Below are 25986 nucleotides of genomic sequence, written 5' to 3'. Positions count from 1 at the left end.
TGAATTTTATTTTGACATGTACTGAATTTATTTGGGCTACACTATCTTTGTATCATAGAATATATGATGAATTTGTGTTGTATGATCGTCATGCATGGATTTGCATGGATTTGAGTATTGAGATTAGGAAAGTGTGGTTGTGGAGAGGGCCAAATGAGGACATGCCCGGCTCGGGCGCGTCCATGGGAGTATAGGGATCCGGATTAGACAATTCCGGTTATAGCTGCTCTAATGGGAAACGTGGGTTTCACCCATATATAGGTGGTCCGAGCTTCTATTATGTGTAGTCACGTAAGATGACTGTTGACTTGAAAGGATAAACTACTGTGGTGCCTTCGTAAATCTTAAGATACTAGGTCGGTTCAGTCTCTCGGAGATGCTCACAGGGTAAGGTGTGCGTGTGTGTGTTCATAGAGGTGAGTGTATACTCGTGTATATGAGCTTCTTTGATTGTATTGTGTCTAAGAAACAAAAATCCACTGACTTAAGAACAATAAAAAGTTGAAATAGATTTGCATGTCTCAACTAAGAAATTATCTCTTGGTGTTTCTTTTTTGAAAAAGATCAAGATATATTATAAAAAGCTCATTGGAAGTATAAAGCATCTCAAACAAAATAAAAAATACATTGAGATTCCGAGGCTATCGAACGACCGTTACTGCCGCCATAATGAGCTACCGACGCATCGCTATCATTGCTTCTTTACCGGAGCAGGTTTGACCTTGTCGATGACAGTCAAGAAGTCTTCCTGCACGTGCCTCCAAGGACCGACACATTGGAGCCCCAGTCGTCGTCGCTGAACTCTTGCATAGATCTAAACCATCTAACACCAATTATCGCCACATGACGAGAAACCCTAACCTCACTGCCTCAAGGAGACATCGAGAATCTATGTTGGAGTTCTGTCGACTATGTCCAAACGGACGAACTCGAGGAGGATCGAAGCCTGATATTGGGCGAACTCGAGGAGGATTGAACTCAAGGAACACTGTCAACTATGTCCAAAGGGGCGAACTCAGTGTGCACATAAATTCCTCATAGAATTAGTTTAAATTGAGCTAGCCGATATTGGGAATCTCAAAATCCATGGAGGCACTCAATGTTGGGCATAAGATTACAATGACAAATGGTAGAACCTTCCCTGGTCTGTTGGTAACCCTGGCATGGGCTCTAGGCGCCCGTGACAATACGTGTTGCAAAGCAGGGGCAAGGTATATGCAACCAGAGAGCGTATCCTGTGAAACGGAGGCACTCGTGCACCAGATGCGAGAGCGCATCCTGTGAAATGGAGGCACTCGTGCACCAGGTGCTCCACTATGCTATGGGCCATTAGATTTGAAATCAATGGACAAGATCCATCTGCAAGGGAAGATGATGGTACATTTGCAAAAACATACCTTCAATCTAGCTAAACAGATCAGATAGACCCCCGAAGCCCAGTTCGTCTACCTACATTTTCCAATGTTGTGTGCCACTGCTCTAGGTCGCCTTGCTGATCTGGGGTTAAAAAAAATGGGGCGAATCACCTCTCTCCCTCTCCCTCTTTGGCTTCCAGCTTTGAAACACCAGCGCCCAGATCTACATCATGAGGCATCTCGTTGCAGCTCTATGGACACGATATCTTTAGCTGGTAGGGAGTACAATGCAATAACATCAATGGTCTTGCATTGCAGCACAAGTGTTTCATAGTATGAATGCACATAATTTGTTCAACAACCGTGCATCTTAAGTGCAAAGTAGAATAAAAAGCTTACATTGTTAGTTTCACAGGTTTACATTCTTGATGAATACATGGTGCTAGAAAAGCCAGAGCCTAGGACAACTAGGCACAATCAGGAAGAGTACAAGGAGTAAATTTAGCAGTTTGATATCTGTTGTTATGTCCTCTCATTTTACAAAACCCACTAAGCTCCCAAATTTGCGTAAGAAAATGAATAATTGCGGTCTTGCAAATCTCTTTGTTTATTTATATTTTAAGTGTTGTAACCAGGGGATAAAAATTACCATCATACTTGCAGCTCATGCATATAGACGACACTCACATCACGCTAATGTCATTCCCGATCAGTAACATGTGCATGTTCTACCTTGCATGCCTTTTGAGTTTTTTTGTGGGTACATGCCTTTTGAGTTCACTGGTGAGTTTTCAAAACATTAATTTTGGTTCACTAACATGCTAACAAGCAACACACATTGAGGATATTACCTTCAGAGCATCGCTACAATGTGGATCATAGCAAAATAAAATTAGGAGCATGAACAACTAGTAATGGTTTCACAACTCCCAAGTATTGATTCTTCATATACAAGTACTCACAATCATGCATAGTGCTGCACATGAAAAAAATGTTATAAATTTTGAAGGAATAAAACAAAAGCATCTTGTTTGTGTATTTGTAATCTTATTACTGTAGCAACTGAAACTGAAGATACAATTTTTACCCTTCTAGTTGCATATATCATACATCGGTTCGGTGTAGATAATACTCATTCCAAAACACATGGGTAAAGGAAGAAGACAACACACCTTGATCCTTGAAGTACAGCAGACTATCAACTCTTGTGTCACTTTGTACCATCGACGTCCCAAAACTAGAACATGAGCCAGCGCCACAATACAGTTCGTTGCGTAGGTTTAGCTTCTATGGCGGAGATCCTGACTTTCTGCTGGAGAGGGAAAGAGACATGATGGGTGATTTTTTTTCAAACCCTACCTCAGCTCCCATGCCAAGGTGGTGGGGGGCACAGGAGACAGGACGGGGCAAAGACAGGACTGAGGAAGGGCGATAGACAAACTGGGCTTGGGAGGTCTATCTTATCTGTTTAGCTAGACTTGAAGGTCTGTTTTGCAAATACACCAGCAGCTCCCCTTGCAGATGGATCTTGTCCTTTGATTTTGAATCTAATGACCCATAACCTGGTGGAGCATCTGGTGGAGAGCGTATCCCGTGAAACGGAGGCACTCGTGCACATATTTGTTGCCATAGATCATTTAGCTACACTTAATATTCGGCCCACGCCTTGATCAGGTAGCCCATATTGACTCTTTATCTTAAGATTGTCTCCTTTCATTTCCACTACTTCATCTATCCTGATTTATAAGTCTCAAGCATATTTTAACCTTGACCATTAATTTAGTCTATAAAATATACATTATATGGAACAAAAAACACACCATTGAAATCTTTCTTTGGAATTGAACGTTATGATAGGGAAAGTATCTAGTGCTTCCAGGCTTGGGGTGCTCCCGGTGCTCCAAATGTCCGAAAAACATTTTTAAAATGTTCAAAAATTCTGAAAAAATGCAGCACATCGATGGAACATCGATGTCTCTTGTCACAAAATTTCAAATCAAAATTCGAAACATTGCTCAAGATACAAAAATGATAAATTTTTGTACATAACATAAGTTGGGCTTTAGTTTTGGCCCATTATCACATTGATGTCAAATTTGTCATTTTTGTATCTCGAACAATATTTCGAATTTTGATTTGAAATTTTCTGACAAGAGACATCGATGTTCCATCGATGTGCTGCATTTTTTTCAGAATTTTTTAAACATTTTAAAAAATGTTTTCCGCATCGGAGCACCGGGAGCACCCTAGGCCTGGGAGCACTAAATACTTTCCCCGTTATGATATAGGTTTTACGACATATAACTAATATTTTATTGAACAAATCCATGGTCATTTTTTTCTACCGAAATGTGTGCGGTGTTCTAGACTTATAAATAAGGGTGGAGTGAGCAGCATGGAATAGTAGTCCCTACACATTTAGATGTTCTATTTTTTTCCGAAATCAAATGTACAAGACACGTTTTAGTTTGTTTGTTCACACATTTCAATCCATAGTTAGCTCATTTTGAAATATCAAGAACATCTTATATTTGTGAACGGAGGGAGTACATTATCTATATCTATACCAATATAAAAAGACCCAAAGTGGCAGATCTAATTAATTTCAGACATCAAATCATGTCAATCCAACGACCTAGACCGCTTCAATGTCGAGCGCTCAACGCGTTTAGCGTGCAGTTAGTTTCAAGCCAAATATAATGTTTTTTTGCGGCAGTGCCAAATATAATGTTGATCACATAATAACATGCAAATAATATCCTACTTAATATTCACACACACTTAATATATTTTTAAATTAACATGCATTGCAGGTACACATTGACTAGTTAAAAACAAAAAGAAGATAAGATCCCCTTGGAAGAAGAAGTAATTCCATCTGCCTCCATATAGTAGTACTAGTTTCCACTTGCATGAACCACACAACAGAATCATTAGCCAAAGCGTGACGCCTCTTTGGCCCCCTCGTTCCCTTTCCCAAAGCAGGCATTTTCCAGCCAGGACTCCATCCGCACCGCACCAAGAAGCCTCCTAAAAAGCGGCCCGGTCGGTCGGAATCAACACCACGACGGAACCCAGCGACCCGGAGAAGCCGCGCGGCCTTAAACCCCGACCCAACCACCCGCCCGACCCTCTCGTCTATTCCCAGCCGTTTCCCGTTCCCAAATTCCCAACCCGATTCCATTCCGCCCCACTCCCACTCGTCGCCCTCCCGATTCGGTTTGAAAAGAGACAAAAGGGATGCTCGACCGGTCCCTCCGGCCGGCGGAGGCCGGCGCCGGCGCGGCCGGCCCCGGCGAGGTCCGCGGGAACGTGGATCGGGTCCTCTTCAAGGACCTGGTCGACATGGTGCCGCTCGTCGAGTCCCTCATGGTGAGCGCGCGCGTGGGCGAGCCGAGGCGCAGATCTCGCCGGGGCTGGAGGGATTTCATGATCCCTCTCGCGGAGCTTGTAGATTCGGGTCGTTCTAACCATCGGGCTTGCTTTGCCTCTGGATGCAGGATCGGAGGACGAACCCGTCGTACTCGCGGCGCGCCTCGCTGGTGTACACGCCGGCGCCGGCCAAGAAGGTGACACGCTTCTTTCTTCGTCTTTTGGCGCTTTGCTCCTTGGATGTGGGGATTTTTTGCATTAACAAAAAAGCTATAGTGACAGTTGCTGATGTTTCGGTTTCCCTGTGTACTTTTCTGAATTGCGACCCCGGGAGTGGTTCAGATGTCGTGCTTCGGTAGATAGGCTGTGCAAGAAAGTTCAGATTAGGGAATTTCATTGTCATTTGCATGGTTTACAGGGGTAGATCTCGCAAGTCTGTCGGTTTCTGTTAAGCTTTTGTAGCCTTGTTGAGATGGCATGGCGTTGATAAATCTGTTTTGTTACTGTCATGAGCTTTTGTAACGGTGAAGGGATGCGTGATTTTTTCTTATAGGGTGGTGATTTGAAAAGCGCAAAGACACCACAAACCTTGTCGGCAAAAAAGCGGAGGGATCCTGGAGACACAGGAAATAAAAGCACACCTGATTCAAATGGAGAGAACGGCTCCGTTGCCCCGATGACTCAATCGGGAGCAGAAAATAAACCCAAAGACAAGGATGAGATTGGCTTGCTGCGTGAGCAGGTCGATGAGCTCCAAAAGCAACTTGTCGAAAAAGAGGAGGCATTGAGGTCTGCCGAGAGTACTGTGAGTGAGATGAATGCGGTGTATTCGACAGTTGATGGGTTGAAACGCCAAGTTGCTGAGAAAGAAGCTTTGATCAAATATGCTAATTCTCAGTTACAAAATGCAAAGGTGAATTGCCCGCCTGCCTGCAATTACATTGTGCTATATATATTTCTTTAGTGGAAATTGTGCTATATTCTGCTTCAGTGAGCCAGAGTTTCCTCTCTTGTTCTGAAGCTTATTTGTCGTTATCGTTTTAAATTTTGTTCTACAAATGGCACACTACTTGCTACGTTTTATATTTTTGGTGTTCAAATCACAATGATCCTAACAAACACATAAAATACATTTTTTAACCATTAGAGCAGCAGGAGAGGCTCCTATTGCTATTTAAATTAAATAAAGAATATTTACAGAGTCATGAAACAAAATCCAGAATTATACAAAGGCCATAAGAAGAAAGAAAAGTGACACTACATGACTATCATTAAAGCTAGTCAAAAATTCGGCTATATTAGGCTGCACCCTCAGTTTCAAAATATTGAGGTGAGATTGGAGTAGTCTCAGCCAGTCCACCAAGGAGGCAGGTATCCTGTCAAAGTAGCATCTGCTTCTAATCTTCCATATGTTCCAAGCAGCCAAAATGGTAATTTCTTTGAAAAGAGCATGTGGCCAATTCCTAGAAGATTCATCAAACATTTCTTGCAATTACAACATAAAATTAGGGAATGATATGCTTATGTTCACCACCATTTAGTTCACAATATGCCAAGTTGATTTTAAACTGAAGAAACTAAGGTACGAATAGCAGACAGGCCATATGCAGCAGTTTCCACTTTCCAGTTATAATCTGGATTGCAATGCATTTAATCCTCGTGCCAGGCTTTATTAGTGAATTTCGAATCTCTGCAGCCTAGTTTTTTTTTCCACTACTAGGCTATCCGGTCCAAAGTTTTAATCCTCATTTTGGCCATAGTGCAAACTGAACTGTGGCCCTGCTCTCGTGCACAGAATTGATCTGTGCATTTACGCAATTCCACTTTTTGCAATGCAGTTGAATAAAGCATGTTTATTTCATATACATTTCCCTTACCAGATGATAACAGCATAGCTCAATTTCGGTAAAGTTTAACAGAGTGGGTGTTCTGTTCCCTTCATTTCTTATATTAAATGTTTGGTTTATAGTCAAATCAACTGCCCATACTAGGGCATTTATTTGATGTTTTTTTTCTCTGAAATTTCTTCTGTAGATTATGCTTGCAGACAAGCAAGCATCCTTAGAAAAATTGGAATGGGAGGTAAAGACCTCAAATAAGAAGGTGGAAGATCTTCAAGGGGACGTCTCCAATATGGAGTTTGAGATAAGTTCATTCGTGACATTATTCGAGAAAATCTCGGAGAATGTTTCAGATGATTGTCACGATGGTAGCATACCATCTTATGATCTAGAGGCACTTCAATCAGTGGTGAGTAATCCTTGAATCCCTACAAGTTTTACAGGTCTGATCAATGATGACGCTGTTATCTGTACTACTAATTCTCTGCAAAAGATCTAATTGCAATGTAGTATTCCAAATTGTTCCTTTTTTGTCAACTGTGTAAATTGTATGGTAATCTAGCTTATCATTTCTGGCTTGAAAATCATGTAATGTTTAAGATTCGGATTCTACAATGGAATTCGCTAACAATTTAGGCTATCAACATAATAAGGGTAACACTGCTAGGATATGTTAATAGTGCGATCTGTGCCCCGCCATGCAAGATCACTATGAAAGCTGCCAGGAAACTTCAACAAAAGTAAAACTGGGAAGATGTCATGCCTGCATATTTACCCTCTTTAAGTAACCATCAAACGTTGCTCTTTCAGAGTGAAATCGACAAGATTGAAGTGGACAAGATAGAGCAGGAAAGAGTTACATATGCTGAAGCTCTTGCTGCTGCAAGAGCAAACCCTAACGAAGAACAGTTGAGTTCAGTTGCGGAGGCGCGGTCAAGGCTGCAGGTCCTTGTTGTACAATAATGCACGAGGTGCCAGTTGTAGTGTATGTACGATGATGCACGGGGGTGCCAATTGTAGTGTATGTACGATAATTTTAAGTCACTGATGTAATTATAATTGTGGGCTTGAGCTGGTTCATGTGTGTGACCGGTGTGACTGTAACCAATCGAGCACTTGAAACTGGACAATTGTTTTAGTTTTCGGATCACATTTACCTGGTTCTGTGCTCTCCGTTGTGGATTATATTAGAAGGAAAACTTTGGCTGTTGTTTTGATGATGAGCACTGGGCAGTGCTGCTATCTAGTGTGATTTTAGTGTTTTTAGACTTGGTTGAATGTCCGGGCACAGATTGCTGCTAAGTTTTATGATATTGGAATTTTTGAACTGCTGATGCATCTTCTTTTCATTATCCTTTGAATCGTCATATTTGTGCAATCACGATTCACGGTGATGTGGAATCACATAATGTCATCTGAAGAACTGAAAGCAAGTAAGTGCATTATAGTGACAACACTAATTTCCTTTTCGGAGGAACTTGTGAACACAGCAAAACATCTTGCAATGAATCTACCAGAACAGTTGCAGCTAGATCATATCCACACTAAGTGTAAAGTACAGCCCAAAGCAGGTTTATGCCACTCCCAATGCATGCTCTTAATGATATATCCTCACAATTCCCAAACAAACGTAGTTTTTTTCTCATGAAAAGTCGCCCAGGAAGGCTAAACAAACACATCCAAAGTTTACCGAGTACAGCTGTAAAGATACCTCCTCCTGGTATCTGGATGGATTCGCCTCCGGATGCGATGATGCCCTTCCTTGTAAATGATGCAACTGTGATTGAATGGAGGAGATTATTATAAAAAAAAACGCAGCCAAAGCTTAGAGAGAATGTTATTTGACGACTCGACTCCTTAAACCCGTTCAAATGCCAATTCAACTTAATTTGCTAGTTTCGACGATTGAACAGAAAATGCTCGTTAAACCTTGCAAGTTTTGAGTTTTTTATTTCACTAGAACAGTTTTTTCATTTCTGTTGTTTTTCTTGTATAAAATATTGTATTATATTTGCCTTATTAGTGAGAAAATACCGTAGACCAATTGTTCTACCTACGGTTTGCGGTTCAAAAAGAAAGGGCTGATTTGAGGCCTCTCTACAAAAAAAATTAAGAGCACGCAAAGTGCGTACTGTATTAACTTTTTTTTAGAGAGAAGAAGGCCTTTTCCCAAGCTAAGCCTGCCTACCAACCAGGGTGGGCTGAATATCACGGGCACAAACGGCCCTTGGGACTCAGGGGCCCGCTCAATTCTGGCGCGCAAATTCCCGCCAAGCCAGACATCGCACTGGTCTACCCTAAGGCACCGTCCCAACAGGCAATTTCCAGCCACACGACCCGACCCCTCGGAGCGCCCTGACCGTCAGATCACATCAGTCCCCTCTCTTCTCTCCCCGTCCGAAACTACCCACGCACGCCTTCCCTGATTCGTTCGCCCGCTCCTCCGTCCCCCTCCCGTCCTCGCGCGGCCCGTCCCGCCCCTCCTTCCCCTAACCGCGCCGCCGTCTGCCGGGGCAGAGCATTATCAATTAGCCCGCTGCCTCGCGGGGGTCAGCAACCGCCGGCTCGATTAGCAGCTGCCGTGCCCCTCGCCGCCGCCGCCTCCCCCCTCTGACCGCCGGAGCCATGGGTACACCATCCCGCGAAGCTCCGCTCACAGCCGCCAACAATATCCAGGCATGTTTCTGCTCAGATGTTGCAGCCTGCGTGTGATCTGCATTTACCCTCCTCTCATGTCAGTCTTCTTGCAGCCGTTCTTTGTACTTCATAAGGCGTCCGCTGGTGCATCCGCATCCATTTCCTCCCCGGCAACTTCCCGGGCTCGGCGGCGAATCGAGGTCTCCCAGCCGTCATCTCCCAACCCCAAATCTGCAAAGAGACCGCGGGATGACGACGATGAGGCGGACATGGAGATGTACGAGCAGCTCCGCCTGGAGGCCTTCCACTGCACCTGGTCTAAGATCCAATCCACCATCAATGTCTGCCTCTCTCCGATCGACCAGCCTCGTTCCTCATCATGCGCATACTTTAATGCGTGCTATGTCTCATCTTGGTATCGTTTTGGTTCCAGGAGGTCCTCAGAGGCATCAACCTCAAGCTGTTCGACCAGGTGCTGCGGTGGGTCCAGGAATCCTTCTCCGCGATCCGCTCTATCATGAGACCCCGCCCTGCCGAAATCCAGCAACCGTACCCTCTCTTAACTGATGTGATCTGCAGAAAGATACCAACGGCATTTGTTCTCACTAGTAAGCAGAACACTGCCATCAAGTGTTTGACTGATTGGTTTCTACTGACGAGGAATCGACTGATTTGATTGGATTGGGTTTCTCACTTTTGCAGAGAACGCAGAATTTGTTGATGATGTCACGACATTTCGGGATCTCATGGATCATCTGGAGTCTAATGGATGTCACTTGGCCAAGCTCTCGGCAACGGAATTATCATCAAAGAATGGAGTCGGTGGCTGTTTAAGGAGCTTGTTGAGGCAGCTGCTTTCAGATGTTCCAGATGTGAGTGACATGAATGTGGCTCAAATCTTTTTAAATCTGCATTGTTGATTCAGACTTGAGTGTATTGGCTCTCTAACTTCATCTGTTGCTGCTTTTCTCCAACAGGTAGCGGATGTATCTGCACTCGCATCTTGGTACTGCAAAGGCGACAATTACGATCAACCTATCATTATCATAATTGATGATTTAGAGCAATGCTCCGGTGATGTCTTGGGAGAGCTTCTGATGACGCTGAGGTAAACTCTATGTTTAGTCGCTTCAGGCACTTTGCTCTTATCTTTTAGGCACTTCTACGCCAACCCAGGTAAAAGTAGGTGCAATCTTTGAAGAAACTCTGATCTCGGTACCCATGAGATATGCAAAAATCCTGACTACATAAATACTAGTTTCAACTCTTAGCCCACTGTTTAATCCTTACAGCTTAACACTAATTAGTTTCAATGTCAATGATAGCAAGAAGCATATCGATTTATTTGTTCAATAGCTTCTGCTCCTTTTCTTGTAGTTGCATGCTCCATGCCACTTGTTTAGCTCCTCTCTAGAAGAAATGTATTTACTACTCCCTCTGTCCCATAATGTAAGACGTTTTTTGACATTAGAGTGTAGTGTCAAAAAACGTCTTACATTATGGGACGGAGGGAGTAGTAATGAAACATATTCTTGTAGTTGCATGAGCATGCCACTTGTTTAGCTCCTCTCTAGAAGAAATGTATTTACCAGTAATGAAACATAATACATAGTTTTTCTTCTTTCTGCGATTAATTTCAATTAAGAAGCTTGCATTTGTGGATTTGGTTCGACATAGAATTTTTGAAAGCCTAATACTTTTCTCTTTATTGTAGTGAGTGGGTAATTAAGATACCAATCTTCTTTGTAATGGGGATAGCAACTACCCTTGACGCACCACGGAAACTGCTCTCATCGGAAGCTCTTCAAAGATTAGATCCCTGTAAACTCACGTTGGGGTCTCCCTCTGATAGAATGAATGCCCTTGTGGAGGCCATCCTTGTTAAACCATGTGCCGGTTTCTGCATCAGTCACGAAGTTGCAGTCTTCCTCAGAAATTACTTTTTCAGACACGATGGGACAATAACATCATTCATTAGTGCTCTCAAGGTTAGTTTTTCATATTAAGCACTTAAGCTATATTCATGTTAGAAATTCTATCGAATATATTTTCTCCATCTGTTATGGAAAAACTAATCAAAATTGACATAGCTTGCATGCAGTAAGCACTTCTCCGTCGAACCTTTGAGTTTCTTGTGCATGGGAATGCTTGAAGAGGATTCTGAGGTTGCTGCTATTTCCTATTTCCATCATAGTACCATGTTTGCTATTTTTTTGTTACTACTACCAGCTAGAACCTACACTTCAGTTTCCCTTATATTTTAGCATATATATCTCTGTTTGAGTTGCTTCTGATTTACTGCCCTACAGAACTTTTGGCGTGATAAATTTGGTGCACTGCCTGTAGCAATTCAGAAACAAGCTTTTGGTTTACCCTCATGCACTAGGTATAAGATCATCTATAAGATCTGGTTACAATAATTTCTCCCATTCTATAGGTTTGAAACTGTGTATTGCAGGGAAAATAACTCAATCAAGCCTGGCAACAATTTGGTAGAAGGGTTGTCTGAGCTGATGAAGCTGCAAAAGGATTGGAGTTCTGTTCTCTCGGTAAACACTTAACAGCCCTTTGAGAAAACGACAGCTCTCCATCATTATACATAAATGAGCGTTGTGGTAAACACTTAAGATATTGCATGCTCACATGTCTACCTTCATGTGAAGGATACTTAAATAAAAGCTAATGAAAAGTGTAACTGTGTAATTTACTCATTGGTATATATATGGTATAAAACACATCCATACAATTTTGAAATTACAGAAGCTTCTTTAGTTGATTAATTGTGAATATGGTAGGTCCATAATACTGAATATTTGTCTCCCACATTATGACCATCCAGTGCTTGTATGAAGCTGGAAGACATGGCAAAGTGCAACTTCTAGATATTTTCTGTGAGGCAATCAATCCGGATCTGCATACTCAGAATGATTCAAATAATGAACTGCTGTCTAAACCGACAAGTGGGAATCTATCAAGTGGAAAATCAGGTGCTGGTAGAAGATGTATAGCTCAGGCATTGGATACAGTAAGGTAAGATGATCGAATTTGCTTTCAGATTTCTTGATGCACAAAGTCTCTGATTTATTACTGTTATAGATAGTTGTGCATATCTAATCTTGTACTCTCTCCATTCCTAAGCCTTTTTAGGGATTCCAATATGGACTACATATGGAGCAAAATGAGTGAATCTACAGTCTAAAATATGTCTATATATCTGTATGTAGTCTGTATTAAAATATCTAAAAAGGCTTATATTTAGAAACGGAGGGAGTATATCACATGTAGATCCTAACCGATTGTAATTTCTATCATTGCATTGTTGAGCTAATATAAAACCTGCGGCCCTGCGGTATTTGACCGTGCACAGTATTTCCCCAATCACTCTCCTCGTACTTTTTTATATCTTTAATTTATAATTTAAGAGAGCTCCAGACTCTTTAATGGAGTCACTAGGCCATGATTATTGTATTGGAAGTAATATGGCCAACTGACAATTACCATGAAAGACAAGTTTTTTTTTTGCAGCGGTTACATACTAGGGCTGATTTTTTCATTTGTCTGAAGGCAATACCCTTTTTTGAAACTTTTATTTAATTTGGTCTTTTAGATTCTGATGAATCCGTTATGTTGGATCAGATACATGCCTATGGAAACATTATTTCGTGTTCTTGAAGTTTGGAGCATCCATTTAGAAGGAATGAATGAGGTATTCTCACTGCTGATTTTGTAATGATGAACACTTTGGTGAAAGAAGTACAAGTCATGTAACGAGAAATTTATTATTTCTCATCAAGTCATTTTGGTCAAGTTTATTCACTTGCTAAATGGTGGATCCAGTTTCTCATCACCAGTTTTCGTACTAGGTTGTTTGTATGGAATCTGGATAGATACTCTGAAAATGGGACATATTATTTTGGTTCTCTGTTTGAAGTTTTTTGTGTTAAAGTAGCTTCTGAATACTTGTGGTTGCTGAACTTATCTTTTTACAAAATGGACTGGAAATTCGGCAATTTCACTTTACATTGGAGAAGCTAATTATGGGCTTGTAGCAGAAAACCCAAAGACAATAATTGCAATATTTGTATTGGCTGCACTGAGGCGCTAGTTATGAATATGCTCATTCTTTTCTAGATTAATGCCAAGGTCAAAGAGCTTCAGTCAACCACAACCAGTGAAGATTGTGTGACAATCACAAAGGATAAGTGGCCTAGGTTTGTACCACCTTTTATCATCTCTCATGTGCAATTCTATTGATAAAACAAATATTAAGAATGCCAAAATAACCATGCAGTTATTTTTATTTATAATTAATGGATATGTAAGACTTGTGATAGTGAATCATGATCATGATTGTAATGTCGAATAGTAATTAGCAGGGGTGTTTCATTCAACGCACCTGCTACCAGTCAGACTAATATAGTATTTACTTTACATACAATGCAATAGTGACAACTGGCAAGACGTGACTGAATATCTTATCCATGAAACTCCAATACAATATTATAAATTTTGCTTAGCTGAAACTGGCTGACCATCACTTCATGCTGTATCAGGAGATCAACAAATAGTACTGCAATTGGAACAGTGCCATTAAACGATAAAGCTACCATGCTATTGGATGATATTACGAGGTAAAGTTATGGTAGGATATATTAGCTCAGCACCATTTTGATCTTGCATGTTGTGGTTGGTAAATTAGCTTAATATCAGATAAATTTTGTTATCCAGTGTGTTTGTTCTCTAACATTTCGTCTCAGTTTGAAACACAGTAATATATTTGTTTCCATCCTCATTAAGAGAAGCGTCTAGCTAGACACCCAAATATACGAAGCTGGGCCAAATGTGATCAGCAGTTTATCATAATCCACCACAATACCAGATGAAGCCTAGATGTACAATGATATACCATAAGACCCTCTAGGAATAGGTATGATATACAATGAGATTTAGTAATTAACATCTTGACATGACTGATTGTCAAGTTTATGCTGTGAACTGAGAAGTCACTTATCCTATTAACTCTGTTCAGTTTATAATATTATTTAGTCATTTGAAGTTTCAGCATCTAATGTCTAGATATTCAACAGAAATTTTTTGGTGCCTGTCGAGTGTTTACCTTTCCACGAAATCATTTGCTTCAAGAATGTTGGTGTTCTCCAATCTGTAAGTTTTTCCTTCATATAAAAAATTGTTGTTACTGTGTACTCCATCTGTTCCAAATTAGTTCTTAAGTCAAACTTCTTTTAAGTTTAACCAAGACCATAGAAAAAAAATGAAAAATACATCAACAACTGCAACACCAAATTAGTTTCACTAGATTCATCATAAAAAATATTTTCATATTATATATATGTGATGTTGTCGATATTAACACATTTTTCAAGACTTGGTCAAATATAGAGAAGTTTGACTTAGGACAAAGCTAGAACTTCAATTAATTTAGAATGGTAAGAGTAATCCATATACTAATAACAATTCTGATTTCCATTTCATCTCATCTCATATCTAGGCACTAATTGGAAACCCAAGAAGAATGGTTCAGCTTGATCTCCTGAAGTCACAGAGCCGTCTTAATTGCTCTTGCTGCAGCAGAAATGGAATTGCTGTGTCAGCATCCTTGCATGACACATCAGTTATGTAAGTCCATGCATTAAGATATGAATATTCTGACTGATATTTAAGTAGCTGTTACGCTTGGAATCTGAATGGCACCACCATAATATGCCATATTAGTAATGTAAGTCCATGGAGTAAATTTATACATGATTGACAGGCTAGGCCTAGGCTCAAACATTCGCCATATCGTGGGCAAGCAAAGCCTTGGCCAACATTTTATAGCTGATGCGAAACCATTTTATGTTGCAGGTGCAACCTAGCCCAAGAATATGGTGACGTAATTAACCTCCATGACTGGTACCTGTCTTTTGATGGAATTATCAATTCAAAAGGGAAAAGCAAATTGGTTGGTTCTCCCTCAAAAAAGAAATCAAAAGCCACGCCTCAACAGAGTGGAGCCATGATCCAGTATCCTTGACCATAGTTTTTTTTGCTTCATTGACCACAGTTTGACAAACTGAATTCATGGTTTTCATTTTCAAATACCAGTCCATAATTTTCTACTGATATTTCAGTCCAGGTAAATCCTTGACACGTAATTTTCCAGAGCACGGTTCTGCAGGGCTGTCACTGAGCTCCAAATTACTGGACTTCTTCGGATGCCAAGCAAGAGAAGGCCAGATCTGGTGCAGAGAATTGCATTCGGTCCTTGAGACCTTCATTTTTCGTGAAGAATTTATGCTAGAAACGAGCAGTGCACTGAAAGGCTAAGAAAATGTTTCTCCTGTAGTCTGTTGCATGTGGAGCTCTGTTTGGTTGTATGCTGTAGAGATGCATTAAGCCAATGGAGCCTTTGAGCGCTTCTGCAGGTACCAGTTTATTTGAGTATTTGCATCATTTGATTATGAAACTGTAGAGATGCATTAAGGCCAGATCTGGTGCAGAGAATTGCATTCGGTCCTTGAGACCTTCATTTTTCACGAAGAATTTATGCTAGAAACGAGCAGTGCACTGAAAGGCTAAGAAAATGTTTCTCCTAGTCTGTTGCATGTGGAGCTCTGTTTGGTTGTATGCTGTAGAGATGCATTAAGCCAATGGAGCCTTTGAGCGCTTCTGCAGGTACCAGTTTATTTGAGTATTTGCATCATTTGATTATGAAACTGGAGAACTCTGAGTTGCCACACAACAGTTTATCTCCTAGTAGTATAATTTTGATATGGCCGATGTTGATTTTAATTATGCTGGCAACCAAAATAAAGTTCCTCACATCCATGCTAGTAATTTCCAGAAAATCATGTCTTGGAGCTCCTCACATCTCTTGTGTGGCTAGTGACCGACTATTTCGGCGCCCTTTTGCTGAAAATTCAGCAAATTCATGCGTTTGGGACAGTGTCATTGGCCTGGGCCTTGATAGGAGTTTTCATACTCCTGGGCAGATGCGAGCCGAGCGCATCTTGCCTAGACCCCCCCTATGACGCCTATCTTCACGTCGGCCCCTTCGTGTTTGGTTGGCATGTCGAGAAGCAGCAGATCACCAGCTTCTTGCTGCAACGTCCTTACATGCCTGGCCCTTGCACATGTATGCGATGATGAGAAGTCGTGTTCTTTTTTTATTGCGGAAAAACTTTCGATCTATTCATCTTCAATCATGACAGAAATAATAAAAGTTACATCAAGCTCCGTAAATCACCTAGCTATCATCGCTTCTCCCTTGCTAAAGCTAGACAAAACTTGTTCTAGTAGATAACCTGGAAGTTGTCGTGCTAAGACCCCATAGGGCCAGCGCAACAGAACGATGAAGAGTATCGTAGATCAGAATGATCCAACCTAAAGACACGAACGTAGATGAATGACGACCAGTTCCAAGAAAACCCACTAAAGATAAATCCGGCGGAGACACACCTCCACATGTCCACCGACATTGCTAGACGCGCCACTGGAACTAGGGCTAGGTGGGGAGAACCTTATTCTAGCATGAATGGAGATGATCTCTTCAAAACAATAGATCAAGAACGGTTGTAAGAGAGGACACTGGTAGTTGTCAAATTTGTTTCTGATGTAGATGATAATGATTGGGCAACATTTTATTCATCTATTATGAGCATGGTCAGAGGAAACAAGATGATAATCCTAGGTCGGAATGAAAACTTAAAGAAATTTGGAACCACCAAACCTATTTCTTTTAATTGTCTCCTATTCGAGGAGTACAAGTACCTGTTCAAGGCACTGGCGTTCGGAAGCGCAAACCCGATGAACCATCCGCAATTACTAACCATAGTGGAAGAGTTGGCCACTGTGTTGGGAGGATCACTCATCTCAGCAAACTTGATTGCATATGCAGTGAGAAAGAATCCAAATCCCCATTTCCGGCTTTACAAATTGGACAGGGTCAGAGCCACGGTCAAGCTGAACATGTCCATATCTGGTGTCAATCCAAATGAGCTTTTCAATCGAGGACGTCCAGTGTGCCCCCACAATGGTCACTACCGAATGGCTTATGACGTGCTAATATTGTTGTATCTTATATATATATATATATATATATATATATATATAGTATATCATGACAATAATTATACCAAATTGATTGTATCCCTCCCTCCAGATTTTGTTATGTTAAAATGAATTAAGGGGAACACTTATAATCACCTGACGGATTACTCATGCCTTGTCGACCGCCTCGATCGGATGACACGTGTCTCACGCGTCCTCATCCACCACATCCCTTCTTCCTCAACCTTGTCCTCCTGCTAGTACCATGGATGATATTAGGCGGGAGAGCTCGAGTGGAGACCCACAACGCCTCATCCCTTGACGCATCCTCTTCCCCAGCGCCCCTCCTTCTCTGCCCACATAAATCTCATCCCATGGACCAACTCGGAGATGGAGTTTCATTTGGAGACCCTCGGCTCCATGGATGGATGTCACGTGCATAAGCATGGCTCATTGCCAGACAAGATCTTTGCTGCAGAGACAAGCGGCCCTGCAACAAGCCCGATGTCGTGAGGCCATGTCCATATGTTATCGAAACATGGTTCATATTAAGCGCAAAACAGACCTTGTTGCAAAGGCTACACGATGGGAGATTGTTGTCTCGCGCACCATCGAATGATTGGCAATGACGCCAATTCAATCGATTCATCACTGCCGAGTCCCCATAAATTAAGGTGCCATTAAAAAGAAGACACATGAAAGACATGGAGTTTTTGTCCAGACCTCCACGAATGTCATTTCATCACACAAATATGCAGGCAGCTAAAACATTCATTAATGTTTACAAAAAAATAATTTTACCATTTTTTTGGATTTTACTATTTATGAGAGAGCATGTGAGCTCGGGATCAAATGATCACTTTCGACACAAAACCCCACTTGATTCACGCTGAGTAGCTCCTCGCGTATAAGGCTGGTCATAGTGGGGAGTAACTTATACTAGTGTCATGCACATGACACTAGTCTAAATTACTACCTTTATAGTGTAAAATAACTAAGTAGTAGTGTCATAGATAGTTTCATTTATTAGCTCATAGACTCATTTTGCCTCGGGAAGCGCTATGTTACAGTAACATATTATGTTACCACAAACACCTTTTTTTCTTTATTAAATACTTGCCACATAAGCAAAATTGTCTTGGAATATGTTAAGTTACTACTTAAGTTACCCCAACCATAGCTAGCCTAAGAAAAAGAAGAAGAAGGCGCGCCTTGGACAAAACCTCAGAAGGCCCAAAAGAAACCCTAGCCCATCTAAACTTTCCCTTGCCCGACTGCGCCGCCGGCACGAGGCCACGACCGCCGCGCCCTGTCCCAGCGCTGCTCACTCCGACCTCCACCAGATCAACGCGCCGCCGCTCCGGCCGCCTGCCATAGCGCGTCTTTGACTCACCGCTCAAGTGCTGCTTGCGGGTGCGGGATGCAAGCCCCCGGCGGGGACGGGGGTGGGGATGTACACGGGGGAGGTGTCACGGGCAGGCACTACCCGGCTGGGTTTTCCTCATTGCCATCGTTAGGTGCTCCACTGGAGAAGAAGCCTCCTGAGCCTGAGGCAAGCCACGACACCGATGAGCAGAATCAGAAGAAACCTGAGGCAAATCACATCTATGGCTCTTCTGATAGTGCAGGGATTGAGCAGATTGAACATCTCATCTCCACGAGACAGGTCAAAAGAAGAAGAGTGAAAATAACCTGGGCCTGCATAAGGTTCTCAAATATAGTCAGTCCGAAAGAGACGCACATATTTATATATGATCTGAGAAATGCATGCGTGGACGACGGTGCAGACGATATCCGCCCACGCAGATTGTGCTCTTAGAATGGGCATTGCGGGAGATGCACGAATTCAACGACAAATGTCTTGATGGAAAACAGCTGGGACTTCTAATAGTGATCATGCCAGATGCCAGAGATTTTGATAAGTGGAAGAGGTGTGTAAAGAACTCGGATTTACGTACCATTGTTGCCTGCCTCAGGATGTTGTGATGCTAAAACAGGAGTATCTAAACAGCGCTGCGCATGAGATAAATGCCAAGGTGAAGAAAAGTGAAGATGGTGACTCCAAAGAATTTTGTGATTTGGATGGGGACACTGGAGATTATTGTGTCTCCAGTTCTGATGAGGAGATATCATCAGGTAGTCTGTTTTGTTCGTCTGAGGACATGATTGACTTTGAACTGTTTGATGAGCGGGGTGAACATGATTATGTGGCTGGATTTTCCTCATTGCCATCGTTAGGCACTCCTCTGGAGAAGAAGCTTCCTGAGCCCGAGGCAAGCCACGACACTCATGAAGAGAAGAAGAAGAAACCTGAGGCAAGTCATATCGGTGGCTCTTCTGATAGCGCAGGGATTGAGCAGATTGAGCATTTTATCTCCATGAGACAGGTCAAAAGAGGAAGAGTGAAAAGAAGCTGGGCCTGCATAAGGTTCTCAAATATAACCAGTCCTGAAGAGACGGCCATATTTATAAATGATCTGAGAAATACATGTGTGGACATTGGGATGGATTTTACGACGGTGGAGACGATATCCGCCCACGCAGATTGTGCTCTTCCGACCGATATAGAATGGGCATTGCGGGAGATGCACGAATTCAACGATGAATGTCTCAATGGAAAACAGCTGGGACTTCTAATTGTGATCATGCCAGATGCCAGAGATTTTGATGACAAAGTGGAAGAGGTGTGTAAAGAACTAGGATTTACGTACCATTGTTGTTTGCCTCAGGATGTTATGATGCCAAGACAGGAGTATCTAAACAGCGCTGCGCATGAGATAAATGCCAAGGTGAATAAATTTCGTGATTTGGATGAGGACACGGGAGAATATGTTTCCAGTTATGACGAGGAGATGCACGGTTTTGGGAACCGATTGCTGCCCAAATTCCTTGTCAACGTGTTTGGTTCGGGGGAATTAGAGATAGGGAATGGGAGTTGAGGGGTAAGGAGATTAAAAGTCCACTGTTTGATTAGAGGTAATGGGAGTTTAAGTGGGAAGGAGTCTGGGAGTTTAGGAAGCCAATTCCCACCAATTTATTCCCAGGGGGTACCCTATTAATTCGTGAGCAGAGTTCTATCCCACGCCAATTCCCATCATATGTCAAACAAGGGAATGGGAGTAAAAATCTACTTCCCATGCCTAATCCCTTCATAAACACCCTTGTGCAAACTCCCATTCCCCTGCCCGAGTGTTTACCAAACAAGCTGTGTGTACTTTTGGTTCGTATGAGGACATGCACGGCTTTAGACGGTTTGATGAGTGGGATGAACATAACATTTGCGACCAAGAGACGAGCGAATCTAAAACATTCGAACTGCCTGATGGTTCTCACAAGAACTTGAGAGAATAGGATGGATCTAAAGCTGCAATCAGCACAGAACACTGCCCCCAAACCGACCAAGAAATCGAGGGTTGTAGCATGCTTGCTGGAAGCAGTGGTGGCCAGCCTCCATTTGAAGCCTTCCTCTGCCCTGTTAAATGTGAGCGCCTTCTTAAGGATGGATGGGGGTCACAAATTGCATACAAGAAACCCAATAACATCCCTTGGGATGAGTACTCCAAGTTATTCGTGATGGCTACTACAAACTCAGCAACAGCCAGCCTGAGGAGGAAAATAATCTGGCCTCTCCTGCCGGTTCTTTTGTTGAGCATAAGGCCGACGTCATTTCTGAAGTATCTGCTCCCCATGTCGCTAACGAGTGCTCAGATTACAAGCCTCTTGAAGAGAATGAGAAGCCACCACTTGGGACTCGTTGAGGTGCATGGAACGAGGAGACATGATATACTGGGCATGTGTAAGTTTTTCATGCATCTTCTGATCGGTTTCTCATTCTGATCGGTTTGATCGGCCTCAATGCTTAAATTTGCTTGGCATTGTTTCAGTAATTAATAATATGGCAGTGTGCATCTTCTGATGCAGAGGCCAGGGGTATATCCTCCTTTTCGAAACAAAAAAGTTTTTCATGCATGAATGGTATGCAGTTACTCAGATTTTTTTGCATAAGCTCCAAGCCAGGTTGATGGCCACTGGAACGCATTTTAGTTCGCGGCCAATAAAGATAGACCAAGTGGAACCTGTTGTTCCTGCTGTGTGTTGAAGAAGGTTTTCCTATGCTGACCTGCCCCGTTTCCGGGAGATGGGATCCCGACCTTCAGTGAAGTTTATTTGAAGCATATGTATTAGGCTGTGTATTGACCCCCAGTACGTTAGTTGCTTTGAGGCTTGGTGCTTCCTGTCACATATCTCATGGCCTGTCAAACGTATCAAGAAACATTGGTCGGTGTTCAAAGTAGAATATAGCTGAGACGAACGGCGACTGTCCGTCTAACTAAGAAAAAAAAGATACAAAGCGGTGTATTTACAGACTATACAGTGGTTTTGCGTTCAACCTTACTCGTAGGGGTGTATTCACAACATTGCATTGGGCACATCTCCGTTTCTCGTCAGGCACCGACGCTCCTCTCCCTGAGGTAGCCGTGGCTGCTCCATGGCAAGTTCAAACCACATCTGCTATCCTAGGTGTATATCGCGGCTGCTTCTCTTAATTTATGCAAATATGTAGAAACTGTTAGAGAGAAAGGGGGCTGTATGTGTCATGTTCCTTGCAACCCTCCTGCAATTTGTGCTATTGATTGGTGAAAACTGAAAAGGGATCCTTTCAAATGTCAGCTCCCCAATCTCAAACAAGAAAAATGTCAGCTCTCAAATATGGCATTTGGAGATACTAGAATAGGTTCTTTTCAACCACAAATCTGTTCGTTTTGTGATCAGGTTGAGACAGCTCAACACTGTTTTTTTACTTGTCCTGTTGCTCGGGTGGTATGGAGAACCGTGGGTTCTGTTTTCGGAACCGATTGCTTCCCAAATTCCTTGTGTACTTTTGGTGCTATGTTTTTTTCCTGAGTGGGGAGAAGTTCTGTACTATGGGTTCGGCTGCAGTATGTCGGGCCATATGGACGTCACACAACAAAGCAACCTTTGAGAAAAAAGATCATCAAGTCCCCTTTTGATGTTGTGTTTGCCGCTTGTTCGCTTTTGTTTTATCGGGCACGTTTGCAGAAGCCGGAGCAAGCTGAAGAGCAAAAGCTGGAGCAGAGATTCTCAAGAACAATGTTGTCAACCTTCTGCGTCTCTGCCAAGGACCGATTCAGGGGTCGAGGGTTGGCTGAGGCTAGATGAAGCTGGAGAAGTGGATGTCTTTTGGTCATGTTTGCCGCTGAAGCGGTCTGTGCTAGTCTTGGTGTATTTTGTGGTTAGTCTTTGTAGTTTGCTTCGTAGTTTGGATGGAACTCTGCATAGTGATGGGTGTTACCAGGTTAGTGGTACATGCTATGTGGCGTGTTACTCCATTCATTACTCTCTTGATCTTTACAGCTCATTTATTTTTCTGTTTGTTCTTCAGAACATGCTAATTTTGTATATGAGTCGAAATACATGATGGTACGCGTTCGAGATTGTATATGTTTATAGCTACTCTTCTGTATTCAGATGATGATTTCTCTTACCTAAACATCCTACATGACCGAAAATATTTATTCTTCACCTTGTAGGCAGTTTTACACTTTTTTCTTATCTTACAAACTTCTCCACTTTGATGTTATTTAGAGGAAGCTCAGTATCTTGAAAATCCAATAGATGTATCTTATTTATTATGCGTTTATAGGCCAAAGTTCAGTTTTTGTGCTTTTGTCAAAGTATCACATATAGTTTATTTGGTACAATATAACCTTGATGGCGGCAGGGTCACTTGTGGACCTCTTATGGCAACGTTCCAATCGGCTTACTCCTGGATTATTTGCCATCTACTAATGCTGGATATGTTGTCCAAGTAGGTTGACGGTGCATTAACTGTGGAATCTATCCACCTTTTTGAGCACTTCATTTCTTCACTTTCCCACTGCTGGGCGCATTTAGTAAGTGTTATGGTTGTTCAGAAATTTTTATTATCTTCTTTGTGTACTCTACCAAAATGTTGTTTGTTCTTTTGGTCAAATATACCGTAAATCCAGTTTCTGACTTAAAGTTCATCAAACTTAATTTGTTGCAGCAAAAGCAGGCATTCTACGCCTCAGCAGAAGAGTTTCAGGATCTGATCAAGGAGGTGCTCTCCTGGGACATCAGATCATTGTCTCAGCGACTCCGCCCTCACTAGGTGACCATTGAAAGCGAGGGGGATGGTTATGGTAGAAAAGCTGATAAGGATTCGAGAAACAGAGAAGATTGCCAAGCCGCTGACTCCTGCTCGATCGTAGCATACCTGTTATCTTCAATGCTGATCAAGCTAGAAGGTTTCAACTGTCAAGGTTAAAGTTTCTGTAAGAAGGTATGCATCTACTAGGTTACTACTTCAGCTAGGATGCATGCTATCATTTATCATCTCACTGTAATAACCTGTTCTGTCTGGATAAGCTATTGACTTGTCAATCTCATAGAGGATGAGTGGCATTCAATCAATATCTCATGACACCACATCACTTATAAAAACATACGCCGGTTACATACATTAATTGTTAAAATTGCATCATAAAGAAGCAGTTTAGAGATGCACAATGAACCCAATTAGATGAGCTTGCCTTTGGGGGTATAACCAAGCTATACTTGAGAAATACAGGAGATTGGCAGCCAGTCAAATAAAATGAGTTTTTGCAGTTCTAATTGTTTACAAGTTTAAACCCTGGCGCAAATGACTATTTATATTACACATGTAGCTCAATAATGATAATTTCCAGGGTTGAACATATTAGCTGAGGTGAGTTCGCTGAGATAACAGGGGAGCTAAAAATGTACTGAACTTCAGATGAGTTCCACTTGCAGGCTAGTTTATTTTTACACCTGAAAACGGCATTGACCCATTGTTGGGCATAACAATGCTTGTCTGTCAGTTCTCAGATACTACTTCTAAACTGGTTTGTTCTTCTAGCCCACTTTCCTCCTGGCCTGCTTGTTGTGTATTTTTTTCTTTTCGAGAAACCTCTTGCGGGGGCAGGGGGTTCCTGCATTTCATTAAGAAGAAGAGAGTTGGTCCAGTTTATAAGGAAAACCGGACCCCCAAAAACCTAACATTCTCGGTTGATCCAATAAACTAGAGCTTGGGGGTAGGGACTCACTATTTTCCTCATTGGGCCTCACTATTTTCCTCATTCATTCCACTTTTCTCTGGTCGATTCTCATTGTCTAACAGTCTTTGTTAACTCGTGCTTCTTTTTGTAGAAATAAATTATCAATGCTAGCAAAAGAGGAGTTGAAGCAACTCCAGTAAGGATAAATAATCCCCTGAAGTTGGCAAATGTGAGTCTGCTTGAACCAGTTACTGGGCCCAAGTTCTGGGAACTGTTTCGATCTCCAATCCATGTCTTCTCGATTTGAATCATAGTACTGAATTGAATGCCACAAAGAATACGAGTGAGAAAAAGAAAGGTGAACCGTCTTTAATTAGCAGTGCTACAAAGAATACGAGGATGATCATCATTTACAAGTCCTATTAGCTAAGTACACGTGTTATCCGGTGGACACCAAATTCAGTTTTAAACGTTGATGAAGGGCGCGCCGGTGATGATCTCCGTGGCCGCCAGAGCAACGAGGCCGAGCATGGCGAAGCGGCCGTTCCAGAGCTCCGCGTTGGCGTTCATGATGGCGCCGGCCCTGCCCTCGGCGCTCTCGCCCTGGAGCAGCGGCACCAGTGACGCCACGGACAGCACTGCCACGGTGTAGGCGAACCACGCCTGCCCGGTGCCGCTGCCGAGCTGGGAGAGGAGCCCGTCGCCGCGGCCCGCCTCCACCGCAAGCGCCGTCACGAAGCCCACCATGGCGAGGCGCCCGTTGATGCGCTCCGGTGCGGGGCCGCTGAAGGCCAGCGCGTCCCAGATCGAGGTGCTCGCCTGTGCCAGGAGCAAATATCAGAAACCTGCCGCCGGGCTGAGTCTAGCAACGGCGCCGTGCTGCTTATACAGTACATGTCATGCTTTGGGAGTACGTACCTTGGGTTTGTTCGGCGGTGGTGCGCTCGGGCCCTCGCTCTGTGCCCTGACGACGAGAGCGCGGCGGCCCGGCGCTGGCAGAGACCTGGCGCCGAGGCGGCCGGCCGGGCCGCGCGGCACGACGGCCGCGCCGGCGAAGGAGCTCATGGCCATCACAGTCGCCATGGATCAGCCGCGGACGGAAGGTGCACGAAAGGAGAAAAAAGCTACAGAAGCTACAACAGGCAAAGATGATTGCTAGTGCAGTGCTGCTTGTTGTTGTTGTTGTGTCGCCGAGTGTTTGCTGATGTATTGTTCAGGGAGAGCGGGCACGATTTATAGGCCGTGCTCCGCGAGAGCCAGCCAACCCGTGACGAGCCGGGCGCGGTGGCCGCGGCGGTGCCCACGTCGCGAGCTGCTCCCGGCCGTGAATTACCCTCTACGTGGAGCGAGGCAGCGAGTACGCGGACGTGGAGGTGGAGGCCACCGTGCGGAGCGCTCCATGAAAGGCCAAACAGACAGAGAAGTTACCAAAAAGAAAAAAACCTCTATTGAACGAGCATGTGATTCACGTCAAGCTAACCAAAAGCACTAGAGAGACGCGTATCTGTGACTGTATACACGTACGCGAAGCCTTGCAGGCATGAAGGCAGCATGTAAACTTTTTTTTTTGCGGGTATGTAAACTTTATTCTTGCTGGTAAAATGGTAACTGTTTTTTCTTTTCTTTTTATGAAGTTTTCTTTAACAAGACCATTAGAGTTTTTTTTGGCCG

The 25986-nt window shown here is 42.9% G+C and overlaps 3 protein-coding genes across 3 annotated transcripts; 2 read left to right on the top strand and 1 right to left on the bottom strand.

The window, feature by feature from the left end:
• Window positions 1–4486: 4486 nt before the first annotated feature.
• Window positions 4487–7785, top strand: LOC125520013 (protein MICROTUBULE BINDING PROTEIN 2C-like). Its single transcript, XM_048684795.1, has 5 exons — window positions 4487–4727; window positions 4856–4924; window positions 5281–5640; window positions 6762–6977; window positions 7379–7785. Exons 1-5 carry the CDS (start codon window positions 4596–4598, stop codon window positions 7529–7531), a joined length of 930 nt encoding a protein of 309 aa, XP_048540752.1. The 5' UTR covers window positions 4487–4595; the 3' UTR covers window positions 7532–7785.
• A 1163-nt stretch (window positions 7786–8948) lies between these two features.
• Window positions 8949–15784, top strand: LOC125520012 (origin of replication complex subunit 3-like). The gene is made up of 17 exons (XM_048684793.1): window positions 8949–9244; window positions 9319–9546; window positions 9639–9813; window positions 9908–10077; window positions 10183–10313; window positions 10920–11193; window positions 11296–11370; window positions 11515–11591; window positions 11664–11754; window positions 12045–12235; window positions 12842–12911; window positions 13337–13416; window positions 13759–13836; window positions 14293–14368; window positions 14715–14842; window positions 15071–15229; window positions 15369–15784. The coding sequence occupies exons 1-17, from the start codon at window positions 9194–9196 to the stop codon at window positions 15472–15474; spliced, it is 2160 nt and encodes a 719-aa protein (XP_048540750.1). The 5' UTR covers window positions 8949–9193; the 3' UTR covers window positions 15475–15784.
• Window positions 15785–24659: 8875 nt separating this feature from the next.
• On the bottom strand, window positions 24660–25534 carry LOC125524694 (low molecular mass early light-inducible protein HV90, chloroplastic-like). Its single transcript, XM_048689730.1, has 2 exons — window positions 25234–25534; window positions 24660–25134 (listed from the first exon to the last, which is right to left on the bottom strand). Exons 1-2 carry the CDS (start codon window positions 25396–25398, stop codon window positions 24781–24783), a joined length of 519 nt encoding a protein of 172 aa, XP_048545687.1. The 5' UTR covers window positions 25399–25534; the 3' UTR covers window positions 24660–24780.
• Window positions 25535–25986: the final 452 nt, after the last annotated feature.

The sequence above is a fragment of the Triticum urartu genome, chromosome 7 (assembly GCF_003073215.2).
Source record: "Triticum urartu cultivar G1812 chromosome 7, Tu2.1, whole genome shotgun sequence".
In the NCBI taxonomy this organism is placed as follows: domain Eukaryota; kingdom Viridiplantae; phylum Streptophyta; class Magnoliopsida; order Poales; family Poaceae; genus Triticum; species Triticum urartu.
The sequence above is the reverse complement of the archived record's forward strand: the minus strand, read 5'-3'. Positions and strand labels throughout refer to the sequence as shown.

Excerpts from the sequence above, each read along its gene's own strand:
- LOC125520013 (XM_048684795.1), top strand. The coding sequence starts at position 4,596 with ATGCTCGACCGGTCCCTCCGGCCGGCGGAGGCCGGCGCCGGCGCGGCC. Across the intron at positions 4,925-5,280 it reads CGCCGGCGCCGGCCAAGAAG|GGTGGTGATTTGAAAAGCGC; the intron begins GTGACACGCTTC and ends TTTTTCTTATAG. Across the intron at positions 5,641-6,761 it reads CTCAGTTACAAAATGCAAAG|ATTATGCTTGCAGACAAGCA; the intron begins GTGAATTGCCCG and ends TTTCTTCTGTAG.
- LOC125524694 (XM_048689730.1), bottom strand. The coding sequence starts at position 25,398 with ATGGCGACTGTGATGGCCATGAGCTCCTTCGCCGGCGCGGCCGTCGTG. Across the intron at positions 25,135-25,233 it reads CACCGCCGAACAAACCCAAG|GCGAGCACCTCGATCTGGGA; the intron begins GTACGTACTCCC and ends CTCCTGGCACAG.
- LOC125520012 (XM_048684793.1), top strand. The coding sequence starts at position 9,194 with ATGGGTACACCATCCCGCGAAGCTCCGCTCACAGCCGCCAACAATATC. Across the intron at positions 9,245-9,318 it reads CAGCCGCCAACAATATCCAG|CCGTTCTTTGTACTTCATAA; the intron begins GCATGTTTCTGC and ends GTCTTCTTGCAG. Across the intron at positions 12,236-12,841 it reads CAGGCATTGGATACAGTAAG|ATACATGCCTATGGAAACAT; the intron begins GTAAGATGATCG and ends ATGTTGGATCAG.